We start from the raw sequence: 14795 nt of genomic DNA on the forward strand, positions 1-14795 counted from the left end.
AGCTCCATTCCCAGTTCCATTCCCAGTTCCATTCCCAGCTCCATTCCCAGTTCCATTCCCAGCCATTCCCAGCCATTCCCAGCTCCATTCCCAGCCATTCCCAGCTCCATTCCCAGTTCCATTCCCAGCTCCATTCCCAGCTCCATTCCCAGTTCCATTCCCAGCTCCATTCCCAGCTCCATTCCCAGCTCCATTCCCAGTTCCATTCCCAGCTCCATTCCCAGCTCCATTCCCAGCTCCATTCCCAGTTCCATTCCCAGCTCCATTCCCAGCTCCATTCCCAGCTCCATTCCCAGCCATTCCCAGCCATTCCCAGCTCCATTCCCAGCTCCATTCCCAGTTCCATTCCCAGCTCCATTCCCAGCCATTCCCAGCTCCATTCCCAGCTCCATTCCCAGCTCCATTCCCAGCTCCATTCCCAGCTCCATTCCCAGTTCCATTCCCAGCTCCATTCCCAGCCATTCCCAGCTCCATTCCCAGCTCCATTCCCAGCCATTCCCAGCTCCATTCCCAGCTCCATTCCCAGTTCCATTCCCAGCCATTCCCAGCCATTCCCAGTTCCATTCCCAGCTCCATTCCCAGCTCCATTCCCAGCCATTCCCAGTTCCATTCCCAGCCATTCCCAGTTCCATTCCCAGTTCCATTCCCAGTTCCATTCCCAGCTCCATTCCCAGCCATTCCCAGCTCCATTCCCAGCTCCATTCCCAGCCATTCCCAATTCCATTCCCAGCCATTCCCAGTTCCATTCCCAGTTCCATTCCCAGTTCCATTCCCAGTTCCATTCCCAGTTCCATTCCCAGCTCCATTCCCAGCTCCATTCCCAGTTCCATTCCCAGCTCCATTCCCAGCTCCATTCCGAATTCCATTCCCAGACATTCCTGCTGCTATTCCCGGATTTTTCCCACTATTGCCTGCACCATTCCCGGGTTTTTCCCGGATTTTTCCCGGCGCTATTCCTGGATTTTTCCCAGTGTCATTCCTGGATTTTTCCCGGCACTATTCCCAGCGCCATTCCCTGATTTTTCCCGCATTCCCGGATTTTTCCCGGATTTTTCCCGGCGCCATTCCCGGGTTTTTCCCGCATTCCCGGCGCCATTCCCGGGTTTTTCCCGGCGCCATTCCCGGTTTTTTCCCGCATTCCCGGATTTTTCCGCATTCCCGGGTTTTTGCCGGATTTTTCCTGGCGCCATTCCCGGATTTTTCCCGGCGCCATTCCCGGGTTTTTCCCGGCGCCATTCCCGGTTTTTTCCCGCATTCCCGGCGCCATTCCCGGATTTTTCCCGGCGCCATTCCCGGGTTTTTCCCGCATTCCCGGCACTATTCCCGGATTTTTCCCCGCGCCATTCCCGGTTTTTTCCCGCATTCCCGGCGCCATTCCCGGATTTTTCCCGGCGCCATTCCCGGATTTTTCCCGGCGCCATTCCCGGATTTTTCCCGCATTCCCGGCGCCATTCCCGGATTTTTCCCGGCGCCATTCCCGGGGCGGGGCCGCGCTCCCTCGCTGCCGGTGCCGCCCCCGCCGGCCGCGCTCCCTCCCGCCATGTACGGTCAGTGCCGCTGGAAAAGCGGGAATTCCGCCGCCTTCCCGGGAATGCCGGGCCCGCCGGGAAGGCCGGGAATTCCGGGAATGCCGAGGGGGAAGCGGGAATGCGGCCCCTCCCCCACCCCCCGGGCCAAGGGCGGCCCCGCCCCGGAGCATCCCCGGGCCGGCCCGCGGGAATCCCGAAATTCCGGGGGTGGGAGAGGGCTGGGAATCCCAGAATCCCAAAATTCGGGGGATGGGAATCCTGAAATCCCAAAATTTGGGGGGTGGGGAAGGTTTGGGATGCGGGAATCCCAAAATTCGGGGGATGGGAATCCTGAAATCCCAAATTTATGGGGGGTGGGGAAGGTTTGGGATCCTGAAATCCCAAAATTTGGGGGGTGGGGAAGGGCTGGGAATGCAGGAATCCCAAAATTCGGGGGATGGGAATCCCGAAATCCCAAATTTGGGGAGTGGGAGAGGGCTGGGAATCCCAAAATCCCAAAATTTCTGGGACAGGATTGGTTTGGGATCCTGAAATCCCAAAATTCGGGGAATGGGAAGGGGTTGGGAATCCCAGAATCCCAAAATTCCGGGGGTGGGAATCCTGAAATCCCAAATTTATGGGGGGTGGGGAAGGGTTGGGATGCGGGAATCCCAAAATTCGGGGGGTGGGAATCCCAAAATCCCAAATTTGGGGGGTGGGAGAGGGATGGGAATCCCAAAATCCCAAATTTATGGGGGGTGGGGAAGGTTTGGGATGCGGGAATCCCAAAATTTGAGGGTTGGGAAAGGTTTGGGATCCCAAAATCCCGAAATTCAGGGAGTGGGAAGGGCTGGGAATCCCAGAATCCCAAAATTTCTGGGACAGGATTGGTTTGGGATCCTGAAATCCCAAAATTTGGGGGGTGGGGAAGGTTTGGGATGCGGGAATCCCAAAATTCGGGGGATGGGAATCCTGAAATCCCAAATTTATGGGGGGTGGGGAAGGGTTGGGATGCAGGAATCCCAAAATTCGGGGGGTGGGAAAGGGTTGGGAATCCCAGAATCCCAAAATTCCGGGGGTGGGAGAGGGCTGGGAATGCCGGAATCCCAAAATTCGGGGGATGGGAATCCTGAAATCCCAAATTTGGGGGGTGGGAGAGGGCTGGGAATCCCAGAATCCCGAAATTCGGGGGCTGGGAATCCTGAAATCCCAAATTTATGGGGGGTGGGGAAGGGTTGGGATGCAGGAATCCCAAAATTCGGGGGGTGGGAATCCTGAAATCCCAAAATTTGGGGGGTGGGAGAGGGCTGGGAATGCAGGAATCCCAAAATTTGGGGGGTGGGAATTCCGAAATCCCGAATTTGGGGGGTGGGAGAGGGCTGGGAATCCCAGAATCCCAAAATTTCTGGGACAGGATTGGTTTGGGATCCTGAAATCCCAAAATTCGGGGAATGGGAAGGGGTTGGGAATCCCAGAATCCCAAAATTCCGGGGGTGGGAATCCTGAAATCCCAAATTTATGGGGGGTGGGGAAGGTTTGGGATGCAGGAATCCCAAAATTCGGGGGGTGGGAATCCCGAAATCCCAAATTTGGGGGGTGGGAGAGGGCTGGGAATCCCAAAATCCCAAATTTATGGGGGGTGGGGAAGGTTTGGGATGCGGGAATCCCAAAATTTGGAGGGTTGGGAAAGGTTTGGGATCCCAAAATCCCGAAATTCAGGGAGTGGGAAGGGCTGGGAATGCCAGAATCCCGAAATTTCTGGGACAGGATTGGTTTGGGATCCTGAAATCCCAAAATTTGGGGGGTGGGGAAGGGCTGGGATCCTGAAATCCCAAAATTTGGGGGGTGGGGAAGGTTTGGGATGCGGGAATCCCAAAATTCGGGGGATGGGAATCCTGAAATCCCAAATTTATGGGGGGTGGGGAAGGGTTGGGATGCAGGAATCCCAAAATTTGGGGGGTGGGAATCCCGAAATCCCGAATTTGGGGGGTGGGAGAGGGCTGGGAATCCCAGAATCCCAAAATTTCTGGGACAAGATTGGTTTGGGATCCTGAAATCACAAAATTTGGAGGGTGGGAAGGGCTGGGAATGCCGGAATCCCAAATTTCTGGGGTGGGGAAGGTTTGGAATCCCAAAATCCCAAAATTCGGGGGGTGGGAGAGAGCTGGGAATGCCGGAATCCCAAAATTCGGGGGGTGGGAATCCCGAAATCCCAAATTTGAGGGTTGGGAAAGGTTTGGGATCCCAAAATCCCGAAATTCAGGGAGTGGGAAGGGCTGGGAATGCCAGAATCCCGAAATTTCTGGGACAGGATTGGTTTGGGATCCCGAAATCCCGAATTTGGGGGGTGGGGAAGGGCTGGGATCCTGAAATCCCAAAATTTGGAGGGTGGGGAAGGGCTGGGATCCTGAAATCCCAAAATTTGGGGGGTGGGGAAGGTTTGGGATGCGGGAATCCCAAAATTCGGGGGATGGGAATCCTGAAATCCCAAATTTGGAGGGTGGGAGAGGGCTGGGAATGCCGGAATCCCAAAATTCGGGGGCTGGGAATCCTGAAATCCCAAATTTATGGGGGGTGGGGAAGGGTTGGGATGCAGGAATCCCAAAATTCGGGGGGTGGGAGAGGGCTGGGAATTCCAGAATCCTAAAATTCCGGGGTTGGGAGAGGGCTGGGAATCCCAAAATCCCAAATTTATGGGGGGTGGGGAAGGGTTGGGATCCCGAAATCCCAAAATTCGGGAGGTGGGAAGGACTGGGAATCCCAGAATTCCAAAATTTATGGGGTGGGAATCCTGAAATCCCAAATCTGGGGGGTGGGGAAGGGCTGGGATCCTGAAATCCCAAAATTCGAGGGTGGGGAAGGTTTGGGATGTGGGAATCCCAAAATTCGGGGGGTGGGAATCCTGAAATCCCAAATTTGGAGGGTGGGAAGGGGTTGGGAATGCCGGAATCCCAAAATTCGGGGGGTGGGAATCCCAAAATCCCAAATTTATGGGGGGTGGGGAAGGGTTGGGATCCTGAAATCCCAAAATTTGGGGGGTGGGAAAGGTTTGGGATGCGGGAATCCCAAAATTTGGGGGGTGAGGAAGGGCTGGGAATCCCAGAATCCCAAATTTATGGGGTGGGAATCCTGAAATCCCGAATTTGGGGGGTGGGAAAAGTTTGGGATTCCAGGAATCCCAAAATTTCTGTGATGGGATCAGTTTGGGATCCAGGAATCCCAAAATTTGGGGGGGGTGGGAATGATTTGGGATCCTGAAATCCCAAAATTCCTCAGGATGGGAAAGGTTTGGGAATCCCGAAATTTGGGGAATGGGAAAGGTTTGGGATCCGGGAATCCCAAAATTCCTGGGATGGGATGGGATTGGGATCCTGAAATCCCAAAATCTCTGGGATGGGAAAGGTTTGGGAATCCCAAAATTTGGGGAATGGGAAAGGTTTGGGATTCCCGAATTCCCAAAATTTCTGGGGTGGGAAAGATTTGGGAGCCGAAATCCCAAATTCTGTGGGGTGGGAAAAATTTGGGATGTGGGAATCCTAAAATTTACGGGATGGGAAAAGGTTTGGGAATCCCAGAATCCCAAATTTACGGGATGGGAAAAGGTTTGGGAATCCCAGAATCCCAAATTTATGGGATGGAAAAGGTTTGGGAATCCTGGAATTTGAGGGGTGGCAAAGATTCGGGATCCAGGAATCCCAAAATTTGGGGAATGGGAAAGGTTTGGGATCCTGAAATCCCAAAATTCCTGGGATGGGATGGGTTTGGGATCCAGGAATCCCAAAATTTGGGGAATGGGAAAGGTTTGGGATCCGGGAATCCCAAAATTCCTGGGATGGGATGGGTTTGGGATCCGGGAATCCCAAAATTTCTTTGATCCCATAAAAATTCCAGCACCTCCCTTCAATTCCTCCCCGTTTTTTACGGAATTTTAGGAATTTTTTTGGACGGGATTTTGGGATTATTTGAGGATTTTAAAGAGGTTTTTGGGATTTTGGGGTTTTCTTTTTTTGTGGGATTTTGGGGTTTTTTTTGGGAACAGCCCCAGGGAAAATTCCTCGGGAATTTGGGGGAATTTTGTGGGATTTGGGAAACGGGAAAATTCCCAGGGAAAATTCTGGGATTTGGGGTTTTTTTGAAGGATTTTGGGATTGTTTTTATGGGATTTTGGGAATTTTTGGTGGGATTTTGGGGTTTTTTTAGGATTTTTTTCTGGGATTTTGGGACTTTTTTTGCGGAGCAGGAAGTTTCCCATGGAAAATCCCAGGATTTGGGGTTTTTTTGTGGGATTTGGGATTGTTTTTATGGGATTTTGGATATTTTTTTTTAAATGGGATTTGGGGTTTTTCTGCAGGATTTTGGGGTTATTTGTGGGGCAGGAAATTTCCCATGGAAAATCCCAGGATTTTGGGGCTGAATTTTGGGATTTTGAGGCCAGATCCCAGGATTTTGGGGCCAATTCCTGGGATTTTGGGGGCAGATCCTGAGATTTTGGGGCCATATTTGGGGATTTTGGGGGCAGATCCCAGTATTTTGGGGCCAAATCCCAGGATTTTGGGGCTGGATCCCAGGATTTTGTGGCCAAATCCCAGGATTTTAGGGCCGAATCCCAGTATTTTGGGGCCAGATCCCAGGGTTTTGGGGCCAGATCCCAGGATTTTGGGAATGTATCGCGGGATTTTGGGGCCGGTTCCCAGGATTTTGGGGCTGAATTCCAGGATTTTGGGGTCGTTTCCCGGGATTTTGGGGCTGAAACCTGGGATTTTGAGGCCATATTTGGGGATTTTGGGGCCAGATCCCAGGGTTTTGGGAATGTATCGTGGGATTTTGGGGCCGTTTCCTGGGATTTCGGGACCATATCCCACGATTCTGGGGCCAGATCCCAGGATTCTGGGGTCGTATCCCAGGATTTTGGTGCCAGATCCTGGGATTTTGGGGCCAATTCCTGGGATTTTGGGGGCAGATCCCAGGATTTTGGGACTGTATCCCAGGATTTTGTGGCCAAATCCCAGGATTTTAGGGCTGAATCCCAGTATTTTGGGGCCAGATCCCGGGATTTTGGGGCCAGATCCCATGATTTTGTGGCCGTATCCCGGGATTTTGGGGTCGTTTCCCGGGATTTTGGGGCTGAAACCCGGGATTTTGTGGCCGTATCCCGGGATTTTGGGGTCGTTTCCCGGGATTTTGGGGCTGAAACCCGGGATTTTGAGGCCACATTTGGGGATTTTGGGGCCAGATCCCAGGATTTTGGGGCCAAATCCCAGGATTTTGGGGCCAGATCCCAGGATTTTGGGGCCGTATCCCGGGATTTCGGGGTCGTTTCCCGGGATTTTGGGGCTGAAACCTGGGATTTTGGGGCCATATTTGGGGATTTTGGGGGCCAGATCCCAGGGTTTTGGGAATGTATCCCGGGATTTTGGGGGCAGATCCCGGGATTTTAGGGCCAGATCCTGGGATTTTGGGGCCAATTCCTGGGATTTTGGGGGCAGATCCCAGGATTTTGGGACTGTATCCCAGGATTTTGTGGCCAAATCCCAGGATTTTAGGGCCGAATCCCAGTATTTTGGGGCCAGATCCCGGGATTTTGGGGACGTTTCCCGGGATTTTGGGGCCGTTTCCCATGATTTTGGGGCCGTATCCCGGGATTTTGGGGCCGTTTCCCATGATTTTGGGGTCATTTCCCGGGATTTTTTGGGGCTGAAACCTGGGATTTTGAGGCCATATTTGGGGATTTTGGGGACAGATCCCAGGGTTTTGGAAATGTATCGTGGGATTTTGGGGCCGTTTCCTGGGATTTTGGGACCATATCCCACGATTCTGGGGCCAGATCCCAGGATTCTGGGGTCGTATCCCAGGGTTTTGGGGCCAGATTCTGGGATTTTGGTGCCAGATCCTGGGATTTTGGGGCCAATTCCTGGGATTTTGGGGGCAGATCCCAGGATTTTGGGACTGTATCCCAGGATTTTGTGGCCAAATCCCAGAATTTTAGGGCTGAATTCCAGGATTTTGGGGCCGTTTCCCGGGATTTTGGGGCCGTTTCCTGGGATTTTGGGGCCGTTTCCCGGGAATTTGGGGCCGTTTCCCATGATTTTGGGGCTGAATTCCAGGATTTTGGGGCCGAATCCCACGATTTTGGTGCCATTTCCCGGGATTTGGGGCCGTTTCCCGGGATTTGGGGCCGTTTCCCGGGATTTTGGGGCCGTTTCCCAGGATTTGGGGCCGTTTCCCGGGATTTGGGGCCGTTTCCCGGGATTTTGGGGCCGTTTCCCGGGATTTGGGGCCATTTCCCGGGATTTTGGTGCCGTTTCCCGGGATTTTGGTGCCGTTTCCCGGGATTTTGGTGCCGTTTCCCGGGATTTGGGGCCGTTTCCCGGGATTTGGGGCCGTGGCTAAGGAGGCCAGCCGCAGCAGCAGCAGCAGCAGCAGCTGGCGCCTGCCCCGCCCCCCTCTCCCGGGATTAAGGGGATTTGGGGATTTTGGGAATCCCGGGCGGCCGCTCCAATCCGCGGCTGATCCCGAACGCCCTTCCCGGCCCCGCGCAGCGGGAGCGGCGCCGCCGGACCGACCGGGACCCCCAGCACATCCCAAAATCCCCTCCCAAAATCATCCCGAACCCCGAACCCCAGATCCCAGATCCCAGATCCCGAATTCCAAACCCCAAATCCCAGATCCCAGATCCCGAATCCTGAATTCCGAACCCCAAATCCCAAATCCCAGATCCCGAACCCCAGATCCCGAATCCCAAACCGCAAATCCCGGATCCCAAATCCCGAAACCTAAATTCCAAACCCCAAATCCCAGATCCTGAATCCCAGATCCCGAATCCCGAATCCCCGATTCCAAACTCCAAACCCCAAATCTCAGATCCCAGATCCCGAATCCTGAATTCCAAACCGCAAATCCCAAATCCTGAAACCCAAATTCCAAACCCCAAATCCCAAATCCCAGACCCCAAAACCCAGATCCTGAATCCTGAATCCCGAATCCCCGATCCCAAATCCTGAATCCCGAGCCCCAAACCCTGAATCCCCGATCCTGAATCCCAAACCCCAAACCCCGAATCCCAGATCCCAGATCCTGAATCCTGAATCCCCGAATCCCCAAATCCCAAACCCCAAACCCTGAATCCCCGATCCCGAATCCCAAATCCTGAATCCTGAATCCTGGATCCCAAATCCTGAATCCTGAATCCCAAATCCCAGATTCCAAACCCCAAATCCCAAATCCCGAATCCTGGATCCCGAATCCCAGATTCCAAACCTCAAACCCCAAATCCAGAATCCTGAATCCCAAATCCCAAATCCTGAATCCTGAATTCCAAATCCCCAAACCCCCAACCCCGAGCCCCAAATCCCGAATCCTGGATCCCGAATCCCAGATCCCAAACCCCAAACCCCAAATCCCAGATCCTGAATCCCAAATCCTGAATTCCAAATCCCAGATTCCAAACCCCAAATCCCGAATCTCGAATCCTGAATCCCAAATCCCAAATCCTGGATCCCAAATCCTGAATCCCGAATCCTGGATCCCAAATCACAGATTCCAAACCTCAAACCCCAAATCCTGAATCCTGAATCCCAGATCCCGAATCTCAAACCCTGAATCCCAAATCCCAGATCCCGAATCTCAAACCCCAAATCCCAAATCTCGGATCCTGAATCCCATCCCAATCCCAGATCCCAAACCCCAAATTCCAACTCCTGAATCCCAAATCCCCATATCCCAAACCCTGAATCCCCGATCCCGAATCCCAGATCCTGAATCCTGAATCTCAAATCCCAGATCCCAAACCCCAAATCCCAAACCCTGAATCCCAAATCTCAGATCCCAAATCCCAAACTCCAAACCCCAAATCCCAGATCCCAATTCCCAAACCCCAGATCCTGATCCCAAACCCCAATCCCAAATTCCCAGTCCCAGAATCCAAATCCCAAACCCCAAATCCCGATCCCAAATTCCAGATCCCAAATTCCCAATCCCAAATCCCAAAATCCCAAATCCCAAAATCCCCAAAATTCCCAAATCCCAAATCCCCAAAATTCCCAAATCCCCAATCCCCAAACCCCAAATCCCAAAATCCCAAAATCCCCAAATCCCAAATTCCCAAATCCTGGGGCGGTTCCCGGCTCATCCCGGGCTGAATTCCCGAAATCTGGGTGAGTTTTTTTCCTGATGGAATTTGGGCCTGGAGAAAATGCCGGAATTTTGGGGGAATTTGGGGAATTTTTGGGAATTTTTGGGAATTTTGGGGAATTTGGGGGAATTTTTGGGGAATTTTGAGGGAATGTTGAGGAATTTTGGTGAATTTGGGGGAATTTTGGTGAATTTTGGGGAATTTTGAGGGAATTCTGGGGAATTTTGAGGGAATTTTGAGGAATTTTGGTGAATTTTGGAGAATTTTGAGGGAATTTTGAGGAATTTTCGTGAATTCTGCAGAATTTTTGGGGAATTTTGAGGAATTTGGGGGAATTTTGAGGGAATTTTGAGGAATTTGGGGGAATTTTGAGGATTTTGGGGAATTTTGAGGAATTTTGAGGAATTCTGGGGATTTTTTGGGGAATTTTGAGGAATTTGGGGGAATTTTGAGGGAATTTTGAGGAATTTGGGGGAATTTTGAGGATTTTGGGGAATTTTGAGGAATTTTGAGGAATTCTGGGGAATTTTGGGGGGAATTTTGAGGAATTTTGGGGAATTTTGAGGAATTTTTGGGGAATTTTGAGGAATTTGGGGGAATTTTGGGGAAAGAGGAGCCGGGGGAGGGATTTTGGGAATGGGATTTTTCCATGGATTTAGGGAGTTGAGGGGGGGGGGACTCGGATCCGGCTTTTCCTGAATTCCCGGAATTCCCGGGATTTTCCCGAATTTTTTCTTTTCCAGGGAATTTCCCCTCATTTGGGGGAATTTTCATGGAATTTTCGTGGAATTTTCATGGAATTTTCATGGAATTTTCATGGAATTTTCACGGAATTTTCATGGAATTTTCATGGAATTTTCATGGAATTTTCACGGAATTTTCATGGAATTTTCATGGAATTTTCATGGAATTTTCATGGAATTTTTGTGGAATTTTCATGGAATTTTCGCGGAATTTTCATGGAATTTTCATGGAATTTTCGTGGAATTTTCGTGGAATTTTCACCCCTAAATCCAAGGAATTCGCAGCATTCGGGATCCCCCCTTTTTCCCTCCGGAATTCCATGGAAAACATCCCCAAACCCCCGGATCCCAGGGATCCCACCCATCCCGGTTTTCCCCTGGAATTTTGGGATCCACCCCGTGGGAATTCCGCTCCAAAATTCCAAGGCTTTTCCCATTTTTTTACCAGTTTTTCCAGGTTTTTTCCCAGTTTTTTTGTCAGTTTTTCCTGTTTTTTTCCCGGTTTTTCCCATTTTTTCCTGGTTTTTCCCATTTTTTTGCCATTTTGTCCCAGATTTTCCAGGTTTTTCCAGGTTTTTTTCCCGATTTTCTCTGGTTTTCCCCATTTTTATCCCAGTTTCCCCCATTTTTTCCCATTTCCCCTCGTTTTTATCCCAGTTTTTTACCGGTTTTCCTCGGTTTTTTTCCCAATTTTCCCTCTTTTTTTCCCCAGGTTTTTCCCTGTTTTTCCCATTTTCCCCCATTTTTTCCCTGTTTTTCGCAGAATTTTTTCTGATTTTCCCCATTTTTCCCCATTTTCCTTCATTTTTATCCCAGTTTTCCCAGATTTTTTCCCAATTTTCCTCCATTTTTCCCCATTTTTTCCCATTTTCCCTGTTTTTATCCCAGTTTTTCCCAATTTTTTCCTGCTTTTTTTCCGATTTTCTCTGTTTTTCCCCATTTCTCCCCATTTTTCCCCATTTCTCCCCATTTCCCCCCATTTCCCCCCATTTTTCCCGGTTTTTCCCGGTATTCCCAGATTTTTTCTCAATTTTCCACATTTTTCCCCATTTTTTTCCAATTTCCTCTCGTTTCTATCCCAGTTTTTCCCCCCTTTTTTTCCGATTTTCCCTGTTTTTCCCCATTTTCCCCCATTTTCCTTCATTTTTATCCCAGTTTTTCCCAGTTCTTTCCCTGTTTTTCCCCCCCTTTTTTTTTTCCAATTTTCCCTCTTTTTTCCCTGTTTTTTCCCAGTTTTCCCAGATTTTTTCCCAATTTTCCCCCATTTTTCCCCATTTTTATCCCGATTTTCCCCATTTTTCCCCATTTTTATCCCAGTTTTTCCCATTTCCTCTCGTTTTTACCCCAGTTTTTCCCCATTTTTTTTCCGATTTTCCCTGATTTTTCCCTCTTTTTCCCTGTTTTTTCCCTGTTTATCCCAATTTTTTCCCACTTTTTTTCCCGGTTTTCCCAGATTTTTTTACGATTTTCCCCGTTTTCCCCCATTTTCCCCATTTTCCTTCGTTTTTATCCCAGTTTTTTCCCGTTTTTCCTAGTCTTTTCCCCGATTTTCCCCGTTTTTCCCAGATCTTTTCCCCTCTTTTTTCCCTCTTTTTTCCCTGTTTTTTTCCATTTTTTCCCGGCTTTCCCAGATTTTTTTTCGATTTTCCCCATTTTTCCCCATTTTTCCCATTTTCCTTCATTTTTATCCCAGATTTTCCCAGTTTTTTCCCTGTTTTTTCCCCGGGTTTTTTTTTCCCGATTTTCCCTCTTTTTTCCCCACTTTTTTCCCATTTTTTCCCGTTTTTCCCACATTTTCCTTTGTTTTTATCCCAGTTTTTCCCAGTTTTTTCCCTGTTTTTTTCCCCCTTTTTTTTTTCCAATTTTCCCACTTTTTTCCCTGTTTTTTCCCTGTTTATCCCAATTTTTTCCCACTTTTTTCCCGGTTTTCCCAGATTTTTTTTCGATTTTCCCCATTTTCCCCCATTTTTCCCCATTTTTCCCATTTTCCTTCATTTTTATCCCAGATTTTTCCAGTTTTTTCCCTGTTTTTTCCCCGGGGTTTTTTTCCCGATTTTCCCTCTTTTTTCCCACTTTTTTCCCATTTTTCCCCATTTTTCCCCATTTTTTCCCCATTTTTCCCCATTTCCCCTCGTTTTTATCCCAGTTTTTTCCTGGTTTTCCCAGATTTTTTTCCGATTTTCCCCATTTTTCCCCATTTCCCCCCACTTTTCCCCATTTTCCTTCATTTTTATCCCAGTTTTTTCCCTGTTTTTTCCCCGTTTTTTTTTCCTGATTTTCCCTCTTTTTTCCCATTTTTTCCCATTTTTTCCCAGATTTTCCCCCATTTTTCCCCATTTTTATCCCGGTTTTCCCCATTTTCCCCCATTTTTTCCCATTTTTCCCCATTTTTCCCCATTTTTTCCCCATTTTTCCCCATTTTTTCCCCATTTTTCCCCATTTTTTTCCCATTTTTCCCCATTTTTATCTCATTTTTCCCCATTTTTCCCCATTTTTTCCCCATTTTTCCCCATTTTTTCCCATTTTTCCCCATTTTTCCCCATTTTTTCCCCATTTTTTCCCATTTTTCCCCATTTTTATCCCATTTTTCCCCATTTTTTCCCCATTTTCCCCCATTTTTATCCCATTTTCTCCCATTTTTCCCCATTTTTTCCCCATTTTTCCCCATTTCCCCTCGTTTTTCCCGGGAATTCCCGCGGGATTCTGGGAAAACCCTTTGGAATCCTGGGGATTATCCCGACTTTTTTTAAAATCCCTCCTTTAACCCCTTCCTGCCCGAGGCGGGAATGGAAATTTTTCCCATGGAAAAACCGGGAATTCCAGCGGAATTCCCGCCCCAAACCCTTGGGAATAGCCCGGGAAAAGCGGATTTTATTCCCGGTTTTTATTCCCTGATTTTTTTTATTCCCTGGGGTTTTTTTATTCATTCCCTATTTTTTATTCCCGGGGTTTTTATTCCCGGGGTTTTTATGGAATTTTTACAGGATTTTAATGGGATTTTTTTATGGGATGAAAATGGGATTTTTATGGAATTTTAAATGGAATTTTAACGGGATTTTAATGGGATTTCAATGGGATTTTAAATGGAATTTTAGCAGAATTTTACCGGGATTCTTATGGAATTTTAATGGGATTTTAACAGGATTTTTATGGAATTTTAATGGGATTTTAATGGGATTTTAATGGGATTTTAACTGGATTTTAATGGAATTTTAATGGAATTTTAATGGGATTTTAATGGAATTAGAATGGGATTTTTATGGAATTTTAAATGGAATTTTAGCAGAATTTTACCGGGATTCTTAAGGAATTTTAATGGGATTTTAATGGGATTTTTATGGGATTTCAATGGGACTTTAATGGAATTTAAATACGATTTTTATGGGATGTAAATGGGATTTTAATGGAATTTTTAATGGGATTTTAATGGAATTGGAATGGGATTTTATGGGATTTTAAATGGGATTTTAAATGGGATTTTTATGGGATTCCTATGGAATTTTAGCAGAATTTTATGGGATTTTTATGGGATGTAAATGGGATTTTTAATGGAATTTTAGCTGAATTTAAATGGGATTTTTATGGGATTTCAATGGGATTTTAAATGGAATTTTAGCAGAATTTTACCGGGATTTTAATGGAATTTTTATGGGATTTTAATGGGATTTTAATGGGATTTTAATGGAATTAGAATGGGATTTTTATGGGATTTTAAATGGAATTTTAACGGGATTTTAATGGGATTTCAATGGGGTTTTAATGGAATTGGAATGGGATTTTTATGGGATTCTTATGGAATTTTGCTGGAATTTTTAATGGGATTTTAATGGGATTTCAATGGGATTTTTAATTGGAATTTTAGCAGAATTTAAATGGGATTTTATGAGATTTCAATGGGATTTCAATGGGATTTTAATGGGATTTTAATGGGATTTTTAAATGGAATTTTAACTGAATTTTAGCAGGGCTTTTATGGGATTTTAATGGGATTTTTATGGAATTTTAAATGGAATTTTAACGGGATTTCAATGGGATTTTAATGAGATTCTTATGGAATTTTACTGGAAGTTTTAATGGGATTTTAATGGGATTTCAATGGGGTTTTAAATGGAATTTTAGCAGAATTTTAGCGGGATTCTTATGGAATTTTAATGGGATTTTAATGGGATTTTTATGGAATTTTAAATGGAATTTTAACGGGATTTTAATGGGATTTCAATGGGGTTTTAAATGGAATTTTAGCAGAATTTTACCGGGATTTTTATGGAATTTTTATGGGATTTTGCTGGAACTTTTAATGGGATTTTAATGGAATTAGAATGGGATTTCAATGGGATTTTAAATGGAATTTTAGCAGAATTTAAATGGGATTTTATGAGATTTCAATGGAATTTAAATGGAATTTTAATGGGA

At 47.3% G+C, this 14795-nt stretch overlaps 1 protein-coding gene across 1 annotated transcript in view; it reads left to right on the plus strand.

The window, feature by feature from the left end:
• The first annotated feature begins 230 nt into the window (after nucleotides 1–230).
• Nucleotides 231–14795, plus strand: part of EFR3B (EFR3 homolog B) — a 100102-nt gene continuing 85537 nt past the window's right edge. The window contains exon 1 of the mRNA XM_086875407.1: nucleotides 231–1547. Within this exon, the coding sequence (XP_086731533.1) occupies nucleotides 1541–1547 (7 nt within the window). The 5' untranslated portion in view covers nucleotides 231–1540. The remainder of the gene's footprint in view (nucleotides 1548–14795) is intronic.

This window comes from Cyanistes caeruleus, chromosome 2 (assembly GCF_971803275.1).
Source record: "Cyanistes caeruleus chromosome 2, bCyaCae1.hap1.1, whole genome shotgun sequence".
In the NCBI taxonomy this organism is placed as follows: Eukaryota; Metazoa; Chordata; class Aves; order Passeriformes; family Paridae; genus Cyanistes; species Cyanistes caeruleus.